This window comes from Adiantum capillus-veneris, unplaced genomic scaffold (genome assembly GCF_014529385.1).
Source record: "Adiantum capillus-veneris isolate H3 unplaced genomic scaffold, ASM1452938v2 Hic_scaffold_652, whole genome shotgun sequence".
NCBI lineage: Eukaryota > Viridiplantae > Streptophyta > Polypodiopsida > Polypodiales > Pteridaceae > Adiantum > Adiantum capillus-veneris.
In genome coordinates this window covers 6,990-20,103 of record NW_028221689.1, presented here as the reverse complement: position 1 = coordinate 20,103, position 13,114 = coordinate 6,990, and the positions used below count along the sequence as shown (strand labels likewise).

Here is a 13,114-nt window from a genome sequence, read left to right as displayed (position 1 = left end):
AACAGACTGGTAATAACAACCTCATTCTTGATATATCATAACTATTAAATATTTGATTTAAACAACATCCGACTAACTATATCCGATGAAGTACTTCCGACTAACTACTAAATTGGTACTCTGATATGCCTGTCAACACATGGCACAGCCCGGTGGTGGATTTCTCTGAAATCTGACTCAAACCCACATATCCCTTTATCAGCAAGAGATAGACAAAAGAATTCCTGACCATCCTAAACTTCAAACATATCCTTGAGAACTGTTTCAGTATTAGCTTCTTGTATTGTAGTCACCACAGTCTCCTCATTATTTGCTACACTGAGTTCTGGAACTTCAATATTTGCTGCATCTGTAATCTCCTTCTGATATTCAACCTCCATTGGCAAAGCTTCTCCACTTGACTTCTGAATTTCCTTAGTAGCTTGCAGTGTTTGAACAGAAACATGCACTAGTTTTTTAAGTGCAGAACCACCGTGTACCATGAATTCTTCATCCACCTGCAACTGTTTATCCCTAAACTCCTGAAGCTGCTCTTGATAAAAATCTTTTTCTTTCTTTAGAGATTCAACTGTCTCTAATAAGGCAACTTCATGAGAGCTGATGAAGCCTGATCTCACAGCCTCATAAGGATACTTGATAACTGATGTCAGCCTTTCTCTCATTGCTTTCCAAACATCCTGCATCCCCTCAAGCAATTGTTGCCTTACCAGATTGAGATCCCCTTCATCCATGAGCACTCCAGAAACATTGATATCTTCTTGAGCTAATACTTGCTTTTCTAGAGCTTCCAAAGGTTTCAACCTTTGTTGTAACATTTCATTCTCCACCTGTAACTCTGTATTTCTTCTAGACACCTGATCCAGCTCAGAATTGACTTTGCCTTCCAATTCCTTAGTCCATTCTTGAAACATTCCGAAGGAGAGCTTAACCTTTTCTATCTCTTGTTGATGTAGTTTCATCTGATCCTGCATCTCTTGTTGATGTTTCTCCTTCTGCTCTACCAATTCCTGCTTCAAGGATTCCACCAACTCCGACTGTTGGTGCAACATTGCTTTAGATAGACCACATTCATCTATATTTTGTAACTGTTCCTCCATATTGTGCTGCTGATACCTTACAAATCCCTGTAATTCCTGCAACATCTTCAGAGCTGTTGGAACATCAGTAATAAGCAAATCAGATTTAGCAGAAGTACTAGGAATAGCTGGAGAGAAATCTAATGATTTGGCCACTTGATGCAAAGCACTATCCAACTTCCTCTTTTTGGGCATGTTAAAAGTTTTTCCAATAACCCTATAATAATGTAGTAATTATTACAAGATCAATTTTATGTGGGATCTCTTAGATTCACAAATTGGGATGGACAAAGCTCTTATGGCTCAATCAACAACTATAGAATCCAATGAGCCTCTTGTTTTTGAAGCTCCCAAGATGGATGACATTTCCATACAAGATGCTAGTGGTGTGCAGCTTGATGAGAATGGAGGAACAAGTGCTTCAATGATGTAATATATATCAAAAGAGACTAACAAGCTTCTTGATGAGTTATCATCACCAGTTTTCGCTTCATGTGGGATAGATACTGATCAATCCATTCTTACAATTACAATGGATTTAAATGATTTACTATTGAAGCGTACATCACAACCATCTTCACAACACAAGTCAGTGCAATTAGATTCAAAGAGATACATTATACTCAGGCCAAAGTTCTTGAAGACTGTACTACAAAGGTTTAATGTTGCAATTTGCTCAACAGCCACCACTAGGAAAAATGTGCTTCAAATCCTTCGAGCACTTGACAACTTAGCTTGAGATACATTACCATTTTTTGCAATCTGGTGTCAAGATGGTTGCTATATCTCTCAAAGCCAAAAAATATTTATACCTAACAACCCAATTGTTGAGGTAATGTTCAAGCCTCTAGCCAAAATTGCCATGGGATTTGAATGTGATCCTAAAAGAACAATGCTTATTGATGACACTTCTTACAAGGGTATGTTTCACCTGCAAACAATTACATTTTTCCACCACAATTTGATTTTGAGAACAAATTTGACAATATTCTCTTGGAGGAACTTCTTCCCTACTTGTTTCAGCTTGATGAGAGTAGGGATGTGCATGAGTTAATTGCTTCTAAGCATTATGGACAACCTGTAGTGGAAAATGATAGCAAATATAAAGAAGTTATGGAATTTTGGAAGCCTAATAATGATGCTTGGTCAGCTAAGGTATTTTTTACAAAAAGAATACCACCTACAAAAGGCGACAGAGGTGAAAATATCCTTGAAGACAAACTGGATCAAACAAGTGATGCAAGCCACCAAAGCGAAACAAGAAGAGAAAAAATAAAACAAATATTGGCAAAGGAAGGTACACCCATTGAAAGCATGAAGGCATCACATTTTATTTCTTTATCTAGGAAATTGGGTTGTACCACAAAAGGAGCTTGGAAGGCAACTAATGCAAAGGCTTACATAAATAGGGTGCTTAATGAGAACAAGCTTCTCAGGATGGACAGCAAAAAGCCCTAAGGTAATACAAATGTGTTTTAAATCTCAATACACATGCTTGAACATTCATTTATATGGTATCTAATCAACCTCCCATTTTATGGCTTCTTGTAGGACCTTCACAAAGGATTTGGTAGAAGCAACTCAATCAATAGAAGTTTTGAGATATAAACCCAATATAATGAAGTTTTTGATGCCATTTTCTTGATATTATTTTTTTCAATCTGTAATTGCCAATTTAGAGATAAATTTATATTTCTTTTACTAGCTCATGATCTTTTGTCATGCACAAAAACACCAATGTCAATTATAACTTTGTCAGCTATAGATCATACTTGTTTATTTGCAAAAATAGTCATGCCATTTTGGTTTTATTAATAGTATTTGTTAAATGAATGCTCCCATGTCTTATTGTTTCCATGTCTCACATTGGGGTTAGGTTGAACAAGCGGTGGACCTTGAAGCCATGATTTCATTACTTGTTGAGAAGGTGAAAAGATATGAAGATTCCATTTTATTACTCACTAGTGTTTAACTCCATTGAGACAATAGTGTCTTACTCCATAGAATAATACTTTATGGATCTTAGCCTAGACAAGTGGTGGACCTTGAAACCAAAATCCCCATGCTAAAACATAGCATAGGTGGATCTTATCTTAGGAAAATGGTGGACCTTTTTTCAATTTTACATGCTTAACTTAAGCTATGGACCTTGTGGCTCTCTATGCTTCAATGGACCTTAGCTTGGACATGTGATGAACCTTGCATCAACTTTCCATGCCTATTTTAAATTGTGGACCTTGTGGAGCTTTATGCTTCATGGAGATTAGCTTGGAAAAGTGATGAACCTTGCATCAATTCTCCATGTCTAGCTTAGACTCTGGAACTTATGACTCTCTATACCTCAATGTAGCTTAGCTTGCACAATTACCCATGCCTATCTTAGACTATACACTTTGTGGATCTCTATGATTCAATAGTGCTTATCTTGGTGGCCACGTGGTGGACCTTTTATCAGTTTTTGTTGCCTAGCTTAGAATTTTCCCCTTGTGACTCTTGCTTCAATTGATCTTATCTTGGACAAGTGTTGGACCTTGTGTCTCTCTATGCTTCAATGGACCTTAGCTTGGACCACTAGTGGATGTTGAAATGATTATCTATGAATAACTTAGATTATATATCTTGTGGCTCTTTATGGTTCAACGGAGCTTGCTTGGTGGTGGCCACTTGGTGGACCTTGCATCAATCCTCCATGCCTAGCTTAAATTGTGTCTCCTTATGATTCAATGGAGATTAGCTTGGACAAGTGGTGATCTTGTGGATGCTTCGATAAATCTAAACTTGGAAAAGCAATAGATCCTATATCAATTATACATGCCTAGCTTAAACTATGGCCCTTGTTGCTTTCTCTGCTTCAATGGAGCTTTACTTGTAGAAGAGGTGGACCTTGAATTGATTCTCTATCTTTATCTTAGGCTATGGACCTTGTGACTCTCTGCTTCAATGGATCTTAGCTTAGACTTGTGGTGGACCTTATGGCTCTCTATGCTTCAACGGATCCAAGCTTGGATAAGTGGTGGACCTTGTGTCTCTCTTAAAATAAAATCCCATTATATCAATTATGATTCCTATATAATAGGCTAATGACACTATGTGAGAGATCCTTTATTAGCCTGCCTAGTCCATTCAATGTGGCCAATTCCAATAGAGATTGGCTGAAATTAAGTCCTACATTTTGAGAGATAAAGAGGAAGAAGAGATGGCTTAACATCACAAAGTGGTAGAATTCAAATCCTACATTTTGAGAGAGAAAGGGGAAGAAAAAAAAGGTTTAATATCACAAGAACAATCCCAAGACAATTCAAAGATATATCCACTAACGAGTTGTGAACTCAAGATATGTTGAGAGAGAGAGAGAGAGAGAGAGAGAGAGAGAGAGAGAGAGAGAGAGAGAGAGAGAGAGAGAGAGAGATCCCAAGAAATTTTAGTTAACCATTCAATTTTAGCTTAAGATAAAATCAAGACATCCCGTAGCACGGGCTATACTACCATCTCTACTCAAGAATTAAGATTGAAGAGCCATATCATTGGCAAGCTAGAAATGATTGAATATGTTGAAGAGGTCTTGTTTTTTTAGTGCTATAGATGCCTACCTGAAGAGCCATATCATTGGCAAGTTAGAAATGATTGTATATGCTAAAGAGATCTTGTTCTTTTAGTGATATAGATGCCTACTTGAAGGAGCAAGAAGGCTAGCTTCTACTGCTTGTAGCTTGCAAGCCACACAAATTCTAATATTGGTGATGGCTAGCCACAAGCTTGTTAAGAGGAGTGCTACACACACTTGATTGTGCTCACTGTGGCCTGGGAGCTCTTGAGCTCGCTCTGTGTGTACACAAGCACCACACAATATTCAATTTTTTTCTGAATTACCTTGATTTCCTTACTTCTTTGCTTTTGATTTTCTGTTATGAGGTATGCTTTTGATTTCTCCAGTTTTGTCCCTGCTGTCAACTCTACCCAATTGTGCCGATTTATTTCCCTGCTTGATTGCTGGCTATGGAGTGAGTGAGTGAGTGTGTGTGTGTGTGTGTGCGCGCGCGCGCATGTACACACACACACACACAAATAAACAAAAAATGATTGGTTCTCTCCTACCCCTACAACCTAATTCTACCACTTTCACCTTGGCTTCACCCAGTATCTTTTTGATGCCGATATCCTTGCTTGTTTCGTCTCAAGCTCTCAACCCTTCAATCAATTTTGGCCTACTCTATGTGATGCCTGCTCTCGATCTTACTCCCAAATCTTCAAGGCTTGCTTGCAAAATCTTGTTTCGATTCCTTGTAGAAGCTTTCAATCCTTGAATTGTGAGGCGTGCACGTGTAGGGTAGCCATGATCTGCCCTAAGCTTTGATACCACTTGTGGGAGCGGATGCAAAGTGTGCAAGAGAGGGAATGAGAGAAGGGGGAAGGAGAAGAAGAGACAGTACACAGCAGCCTGTTGGTGGAGCTTTAGAGAGTAACTCTCTCTATCTCTTTATTGACATTATAACGGAGAATAAATAATTTTTTGCTTTACTTTCCATGTTCTTCTCTTCTTTTGAAACAATTTTTTGCTTCCTTCCACATGCACGTGCCTTTTCTTGGACTTGAAAACATGATGCTTTACTTACCATGTTCTTCTCTTCTTTTGAATCAATGTCGTTAATTTGTCCATAGCTGCATCTAGCTTTATCATTGACTTTTGAGCATTTTGACAATCTTTATCAAACCATTTTTTGCATGATCTACCTTAATTGATACCATGGACATGCTTTATGGTAAAACATTTTTAGGCACAAGAACACATAGCTATCTTGATTTACCTTTTTTGATACCATGGACATGCTTTATAGCAAAGCATTCTTAGACACAAGAACAAATAACTTTCTTGAAATCTTTCCATTTAGTTTCTAATGATGCGTCATACTAAATCTTTGCCATCCATAAGTTTTGGTGATGAAGCCATTGTATGCCAGTGGTATATACATACTTATTCTTCTTGTAGCAATTCCAAGTCAACTAACGTAAAATGTGTGTGTGTGTGTGTGTGTGAGAGAGAGAGAGAGAGAGAGAGAGAGAGAGAGAGAGAGAGAGAGAGAGAGAGAGAGAGAGAGTGTAATGCCTATTTCTCCGCAACGGAACAATAAGCACTACGGGAATGGATACCCTCTCACTGCGTTACATTATATGAACAACAAGGTATATGAAGACAGAATAGAAGACAATACACAGGGATAGAACACCATCGTCTTCATTCATATGTAACAGAACACAGAATTACATGAGAATGGTATATTGATTGCATGAACAGATATCCACAAAGACTGGTATGCCCCCCAATACACCCGCTGCTCCAACGCAGATCGGAAACGGTGCAAAACCCCATCCTATCTCATGATATCACATGAAGAACTGTCCCAAAGCCGCATGACTCCTAGTCCGCAATTTCTGGACATCCGCAGGACCGCAATGTACGGCTTATGCCATAACACCTTGCATGCATGATGGATTGTGCGAACCCACATCTTTAGTCTCTTTGTGTTGAAGGCGCCGGTTGCTGCTCCTCTTCCCGCTCTGGTGACGAGGAAATATCGATGTAGCCAAATCCCCAAAAATCTTGCCGATGGGCCCTGTAAACCTCCACCAGCAATTGTGGATCTATCTCAAGAGGCTACTCTGGCCTAGGATCCCTTGGAATGAATTGCGTTGGCAAGGAAACAGATTGAGGAGCCTCTGGTGGTAAAGGGGCAAGAGGGGTATGAATAGGGTAATATCGAGCCAAGTGTCTATTTAGAGCAGGCCAAAAAGGTAGACATGGCGGGAGATTGAGTTAAAAATAATGAGCCAGTGTCTCCGCCCAAAAATAGACTCTGCGCCGCTCCCTACAAAGACGATGAATCACTCGCTCTGTCATTAGTCAGTGGCTCAGGCTAGCTCACCACAACTTGTTGAGTTGTTTGTTGTGTTAACGCCTCATAAGATAGTCTTGACCTCCAACTCTGCATTTGACCCAATAAAAAAAATGTGCAAGTCGTGTTGCAGTTCCATTGTTAAGGCATCAAGATCATTCATATTTATCATCACGTCACCAGGATGTGATGCTAAATAATTGGCCAAGCTATTCTATGTGCACAATCAAAAGAAGTTCATCTTGAACAGAAGTAACAAGCACAAAATTAGCCCCCCTCAAAGCGTGCATTTCATCAGCCTGCTGTCGGGTTGTACTATCCAATGCCGAGTTTTGGCTTGTCAGTTCCGCATTACGAGCCTACAAAGCAGCCACATGTGTTTTGAGCTCGATAACGCGTGCCTCAGTTGCAGGATCTAGCCAAACCGACTGTAGGAAATTCACAATGCACTGTAAAAATGCTCCGCATGCCTCGAGTTGATCTGAGGGATTTGTGGTACTTGTCTCCCAAGGTAGAGCTGCTAGAATATTTCCCACCGCAGTGGCAGCTGCTATATTAACACCAGAGTTTTCTGGTTGCGAGGAAGGGTCCGCACCCACAGAGCCAGTTCCACCCAGAGTGGACATTGCATTCCACTCCTGCAATCTTCGCTGCCAGTGTACAATTACGGAATCCTCCGACAGTCTACCACCGATCAAAGACGATGTCATAGCAAGAGGTGGTGTGGAAAGCAGGACCTCCTCCCGTTCTTGATTTTGTCTTGATGTCCTTGCAGTGGCCATCTCTTGTGAACCAGAGGCTACCACTGTAGTTGAAGTACCAACCACATCCAATACTGAAGTAGGTGTTTGAGACACCCCCTCAACAGGCACTGCAAAACTCTGAGACTATGCCAATTGCACAGTATTGCGTGCAAGAAATCTATCATCCTCGAAGTGGCACAAAGGGCGAAGGGCAAAAGGAAAAACTTCCTGCAAGGGAAACACCAAAGTAAGAAGTTGCCCGACCTTGGTATTCGTTGGGGGACTGCGCCCAATCTACCCCACCACTCGTTGACAGTTTGCTAGCAGTTGTTCTCGGATGATCACTGCCCAAGCTATTGGCCCAAAGTTGGCCAAATGCAATACATTAGGTGCTTTAGTAGAAATTGTGTAGGTTTTGGCTTGCAACCAAATTGCCTCCAAGAACCAGCGATATGCATCTCTTATCGTTGCATCAGTGAGCTTTGATAACTTATAATTGCCCTTCACTTTTAAGCCAAACTCCAGCTCACTCCAAATTCTTCCTCTGCAGCAGCAGGAATAACATGTGATGCTTGCACAACACCATCGCTTGGCAGGCAACAGCATCTTGAAATTCTTTTAGCTGTCAACTAAATCTATTGATTGTTAACCTGCACCATATCACCAAGAGCTAACTACTCAATCAAAGTCGGGGCCTGTGGGTGAATAGGAATACCCTGCCAATTGAGGTTGGCAAAGACGTGTAGGTGCAAATCCTGCAACCATGCGTCCACCTGTCTGAGAGCCAGCTACTGCACAGGAGTAAACGGAATGCATTGTAACAAGGAGGCCATCATGGTGGCAAAGGCCTAGGCACACAGAAGAAAATAAGAACGCGGAAGTGCAACCTTGTGAAAGCCTTGCAAATAGTGCAAGCAAAGTATAAGATAGCTACTGCATACATGAAACCACTCACAAAGAGTTCTCAAAATAAGGCGTGCCATGGTGTCGCAACCATCATATCCCTTTTTCCGCTTTTTGAGATTGCATGTTAAATGATCCCCAATCATGATTACGGCGGCTTCCAGCTCTTGTACCACAGCAAAGGGGCACTGAGTTGAGGTAGGTGAAAAATAATGGTGCAGTCAAAACCCATTCACTGGCATAGAAATCACCTCCCCCCGCAAGTCAACCAAATAAAAGGAGGTAGGCCCACATGACTTAAAAATCCAGAACGGCCCAGACCACCATAATTTCAGCTTCCTGAATATTTTCCCAAGGTGGGAACTAAATACAAGAACTAATTGGCGCCGTAAAAATTGTCAAGCTTTAGGGAAATCCAGCCATTTCTTCCATCGAGATTGCAGATCTTGCAACACCGCAAAACTGCACAATCGCTCTTCACCTAATTCCTACAAAACATCTAAACGATAAACAATGGAATCTTTCGGAAGAAGCCTATCCACAATCAGCATCCGCAAACTCGGAACCACCTGCTCCACAGCGGTGATTGCCTCCATTCCAAATGCCAATTTGAAAGGAGTTAGTCATGTTACGACTTTATATGTTGTTCGATACGCCCATAATGTGGAAGGAAGTTTGACATCCCAATTCGCTCTATGCAGATTAACTAGCTTTGTCAAGATGCAAACCAATTGCTTATTAGTTGATTCAGCCGGCCCATTCGCCTGAGGGTAATATGGGAAATATTTCCTCTGTAACACAAAATAAAATTGTAACATTTGCTCCATCACCTTATTCAAAAAATGGCTACCCCGATCACTAACCAACTCAATAGGACACCCATATTTGGAAAAAACATCCTTATATAAGCACCCAGCAACAGAAATCGCTATATTATCTTTCAAAGGCCATGCTTCCACCCATTTAGTCGCATAATCTATGACCGTCAAAATATACCTATTACCAGTGTTAGCTGCTACTAGTTTAAAAGGCCCAATAAAATCCAATCCCCATTTTTGAAAAGGCTCCAAGGTTAATACTGGTTGTAAAGGCATTCTGGACATTTTAGTAGGTTGGCCCAACCGTTGGCACACATCACAATGTTGTACAAAACTCCTCGCATCTTGAAACAATGTTGGCCACCATAATTCAAATTGTAGCACTTTCCTTGCCAAGATCAAAGTTGCAAAGTGGCCCCTTGCAATGCCCGTATGCACCTCCTCTAGAATAGATCCTTGTTCCTGTGGTAGGACACATCTTAGCAGGACATCCGCAACAATGCGATAATACAACTTCCCCATAACAATCTCAAAATTTTGGCTTCTAATAGCCATTCGGCGTCGTTGATGTCTGGGCAAGAATGAAGACATTTCTCCACTGTCGAGAAAATGGAGCATCTCCTCATACCAGGTCCAGGGAATGCGAGGGATCATCCTAGTTGGTTGCATAATTGTAAGTTCCTCCACAATTTCTCCTATCAAAAAGAGAGACACATTCATAAATTCATCAGCAACCCCCGTCGGTGGTTTGTCAGAATCTAGCCTGGACAGCTAATCAGCAACCGCGTGCTAGGCTCCGGGAAGATGTATTACCTCAAAATCAAATTCTTGTAACAAGAGCACCCATCAAACCAATCTTCCTGTCAAATTATGTTGGTGCACCTGGTATAAAAGAGCCGAATGATCCACATGAAAGAAAAACCACCGGCCCAACAAATAATGACGGAACTTTTTCACCGGGTAAATCATCCCTAAACATTCTCTTTAAGTTACTGAATATTTTTTTCTGCAGATGATAATCTTTTGCTGGCATAATAGACAGGCCGAAACCACCCTTGAGTTTGTTTCTGCATCATCACACTGCCAATAGCCCTGTCATAAGCATCCACAAAAACATGGAAATCCTTACCCCAATTGGAAGGGATCATGATCAGAGCTTTGGACAACTGAATTTTTAATCTCCTAAAGCCCAGATCACATTCCTACGTCCATTCAAAACTTTGACATGTGTTGCCTAATTAATAGGAATTGCCAAATGCGCGACAAACCTCAAATGCCTCCCATGCCAACGAGCTTGGCCCATAAATATTATACACTGCTTCAAATTCACCGATGAAGGTGCTTCCATAATTGCTGCTATTTTATCCGGATCCACGAAAATGCCATCCTCAAAAATTACATGACCCAATAATCTCCCACTTCGCACTACAAATGCACATTTTTAGAGGATTTAAACTAAATTTCACCTCTTGACATTTCATAAAACATAACCTCAATTTCTTCAAAGTTCAAATGCTCTAATTGCGCTCCAAAGACACTGAGATCATCCAGAAAGATTCTCATAAAATCTGTCAAATAGGGACCAAAAATTTGAAACATATCCCTTTGAAAAGCCTTGAGGGTGCATCCCGTAATCCAAACCACATTATTGTGCATGTGAAAATGCCCCATGCTATTGATAGCCATTTTTTTGGCTCTTTGTAATTGCCACAGTGAGTTACCTCACCCTACAAAAATCACCCAAACACTGTGGCTATCCCTGACATTTCACTGTACATAGGCGTGTGTGAGTTAGGGGGCTTTTCCCATATCTTCTTAAAAACCCTCAGCTAGCTAGTCACTGGGCTAGGTGAGCCAAAAAAATAAAAAAATAAAAAAATAAAATCATATTATGGCCTCTTTGTGTGTAAATATTTCATTGTATATATGGCCTAAATATAGGGATTTTTTATAATTATTTTGGTATTTTATTTAAATATTTCTACTTAGGTGTGTGTTTTATTAAACCTATGTACACCTTCTTTCATCCTCTTACACCATAATTATATTTTTTGCCAATATGTACATACTCTAACCTCATATTTTTCCTTTATACAAATCACTCCCACATTTTCACCCTCACCCTCGTGAAAACAAAAAATTGATTTCTACTCATTGGTTACTTTTATTATATTATTTACTTGCATACCTTTTCCTCTTTCACCCAAAATAATTCAAGGAGGGACCATATCATATGATTCCAATATCTTTCCATATCCATAACTCCTCCATATTTTTATTATTATTTTTACTCATTATTCTAACACCATGTGCTCATTGAGCTAAAGTCCATGAATAGTCCATACACTAGTCCCACCATGTATATATTTCTTATTTCACCAATAATCCTCCTCCATGCATGGGTCAAGGGAAACTTGAATGCTTTGTATTATAATATGACAAAGGAGGAGCTCACTCTTGGATGCATTGTACAAATTCAACAAAGGAGGGGGCCACTAAAAGACTTTTGCAGGCATAAAAAACAGGCTTTTTGGTGAGAGTTTTGGCACCTATCTCCACTCCGAATTTGGAGCGGTTGTCAAAAGAGAAAATGTAGCCCACGCTTTGAATAATCACCTCAAATTTTTTCATGATTTTTGGAGCTACCAGCGGTGAGCTATGATTTTTTGAGTGGACCCCAGTCTGCCCACTTTTCTCACAAGTAGCCCATAGTCTTCTCTCACCTCTTTCCACACTTCTACACACACACACACACATTCCTCTCAATCCCTCACTCAAACCTGCACCTTCAATGGTTTCTCTCACCTTCTTCACCATTAACCTCCCCACTTACTTCCATAGCTCTCATATGAGCTCTCCATGAACATACACCATCTCTATGCCTCTCTCTATTATCTCCAAAGTACAATTCCATCTTAACCCTTATATATATACATAAATTCAGCATGTGTACCATGCTTAACCTCTGCAAATCAAGAGATCTCATCAATGGAATTACCATTTTCATCGTGATAGTCAATCGTGGCGGCGGCGTAAAGAAGCGAAGAAGACCAGCGGTCATTTTTTCCACAATCTACACAAGGGTGAGTTCAAGCTTCTTCAAAGCTTCACCATCTCAATGATTCTCTTTTATTCACCCCTCTTCCTTCATCAAATCAACTCACTCTACCATTGTAAATGTAACATTAACTTTCTAGTGATTACTAACACTAACCACTAACATACTAACACAAAATAGCATTGACCTAACCATAAAAGACACCTCACCTCAAGACATGTGTATAGTAACTCTCTCTCTCTCTCTCTTTCTCTCTCTCCCCCCTTACTTAAAACTCTACTTTCACATTATTAACCATCAATAATGCTCTCTTTTGAGCCCACATCCATGACTCAAGCAGACAAAGAAGGCCCGCAATGTTTTGATATTCAAAAAAATCATAATCCTGATTTGTTAGCTTGTAAATTAGGATTTCCAATAATCTTAATGAGGGGTCTCCAACCTATAAATAGGCCCCTCTCCTTCTTGTAAAACAACCTCCAACATCTCACATAGCACCCCAACACTCTATGCGTGAGGAGAGACTTAGGTGTAGCAACCACTTGTAAGCTTCACTCTTGGTGTGAGAGAAGCCTTCAAGCTACACATTGCAAGTGAGAGAGCGTGAGTTCCACAAATCTCAAAA

General features: G+C 40.2%; 1 protein-coding gene across 1 annotated transcript; it reads right to left on the bottom strand.

The window, feature by feature from the left end:
• Positions 1-233: 233 nt before the first annotated feature.
• Positions 234-482, bottom strand: LOC147416661 (uncharacterized). The gene has a single exon (XM_086508188.1). The coding sequence runs from the start codon at positions 480-482 to the stop codon at positions 234-236; it is 249 nt and encodes an 82-aa protein (XP_086364314.1).
• Between the last annotated feature and the right edge of the window lie 12,632 nt (positions 483-13,114).

Bases quoted from the DNA above. Each gene is read 5' to 3' on its own strand.
- LOC147416661 (XM_086508188.1), bottom strand. From the start codon at position 482: ATGGTACACGGTGGTTCTGCACTTAAAAAACTAGTGCATGTTTCTGTT.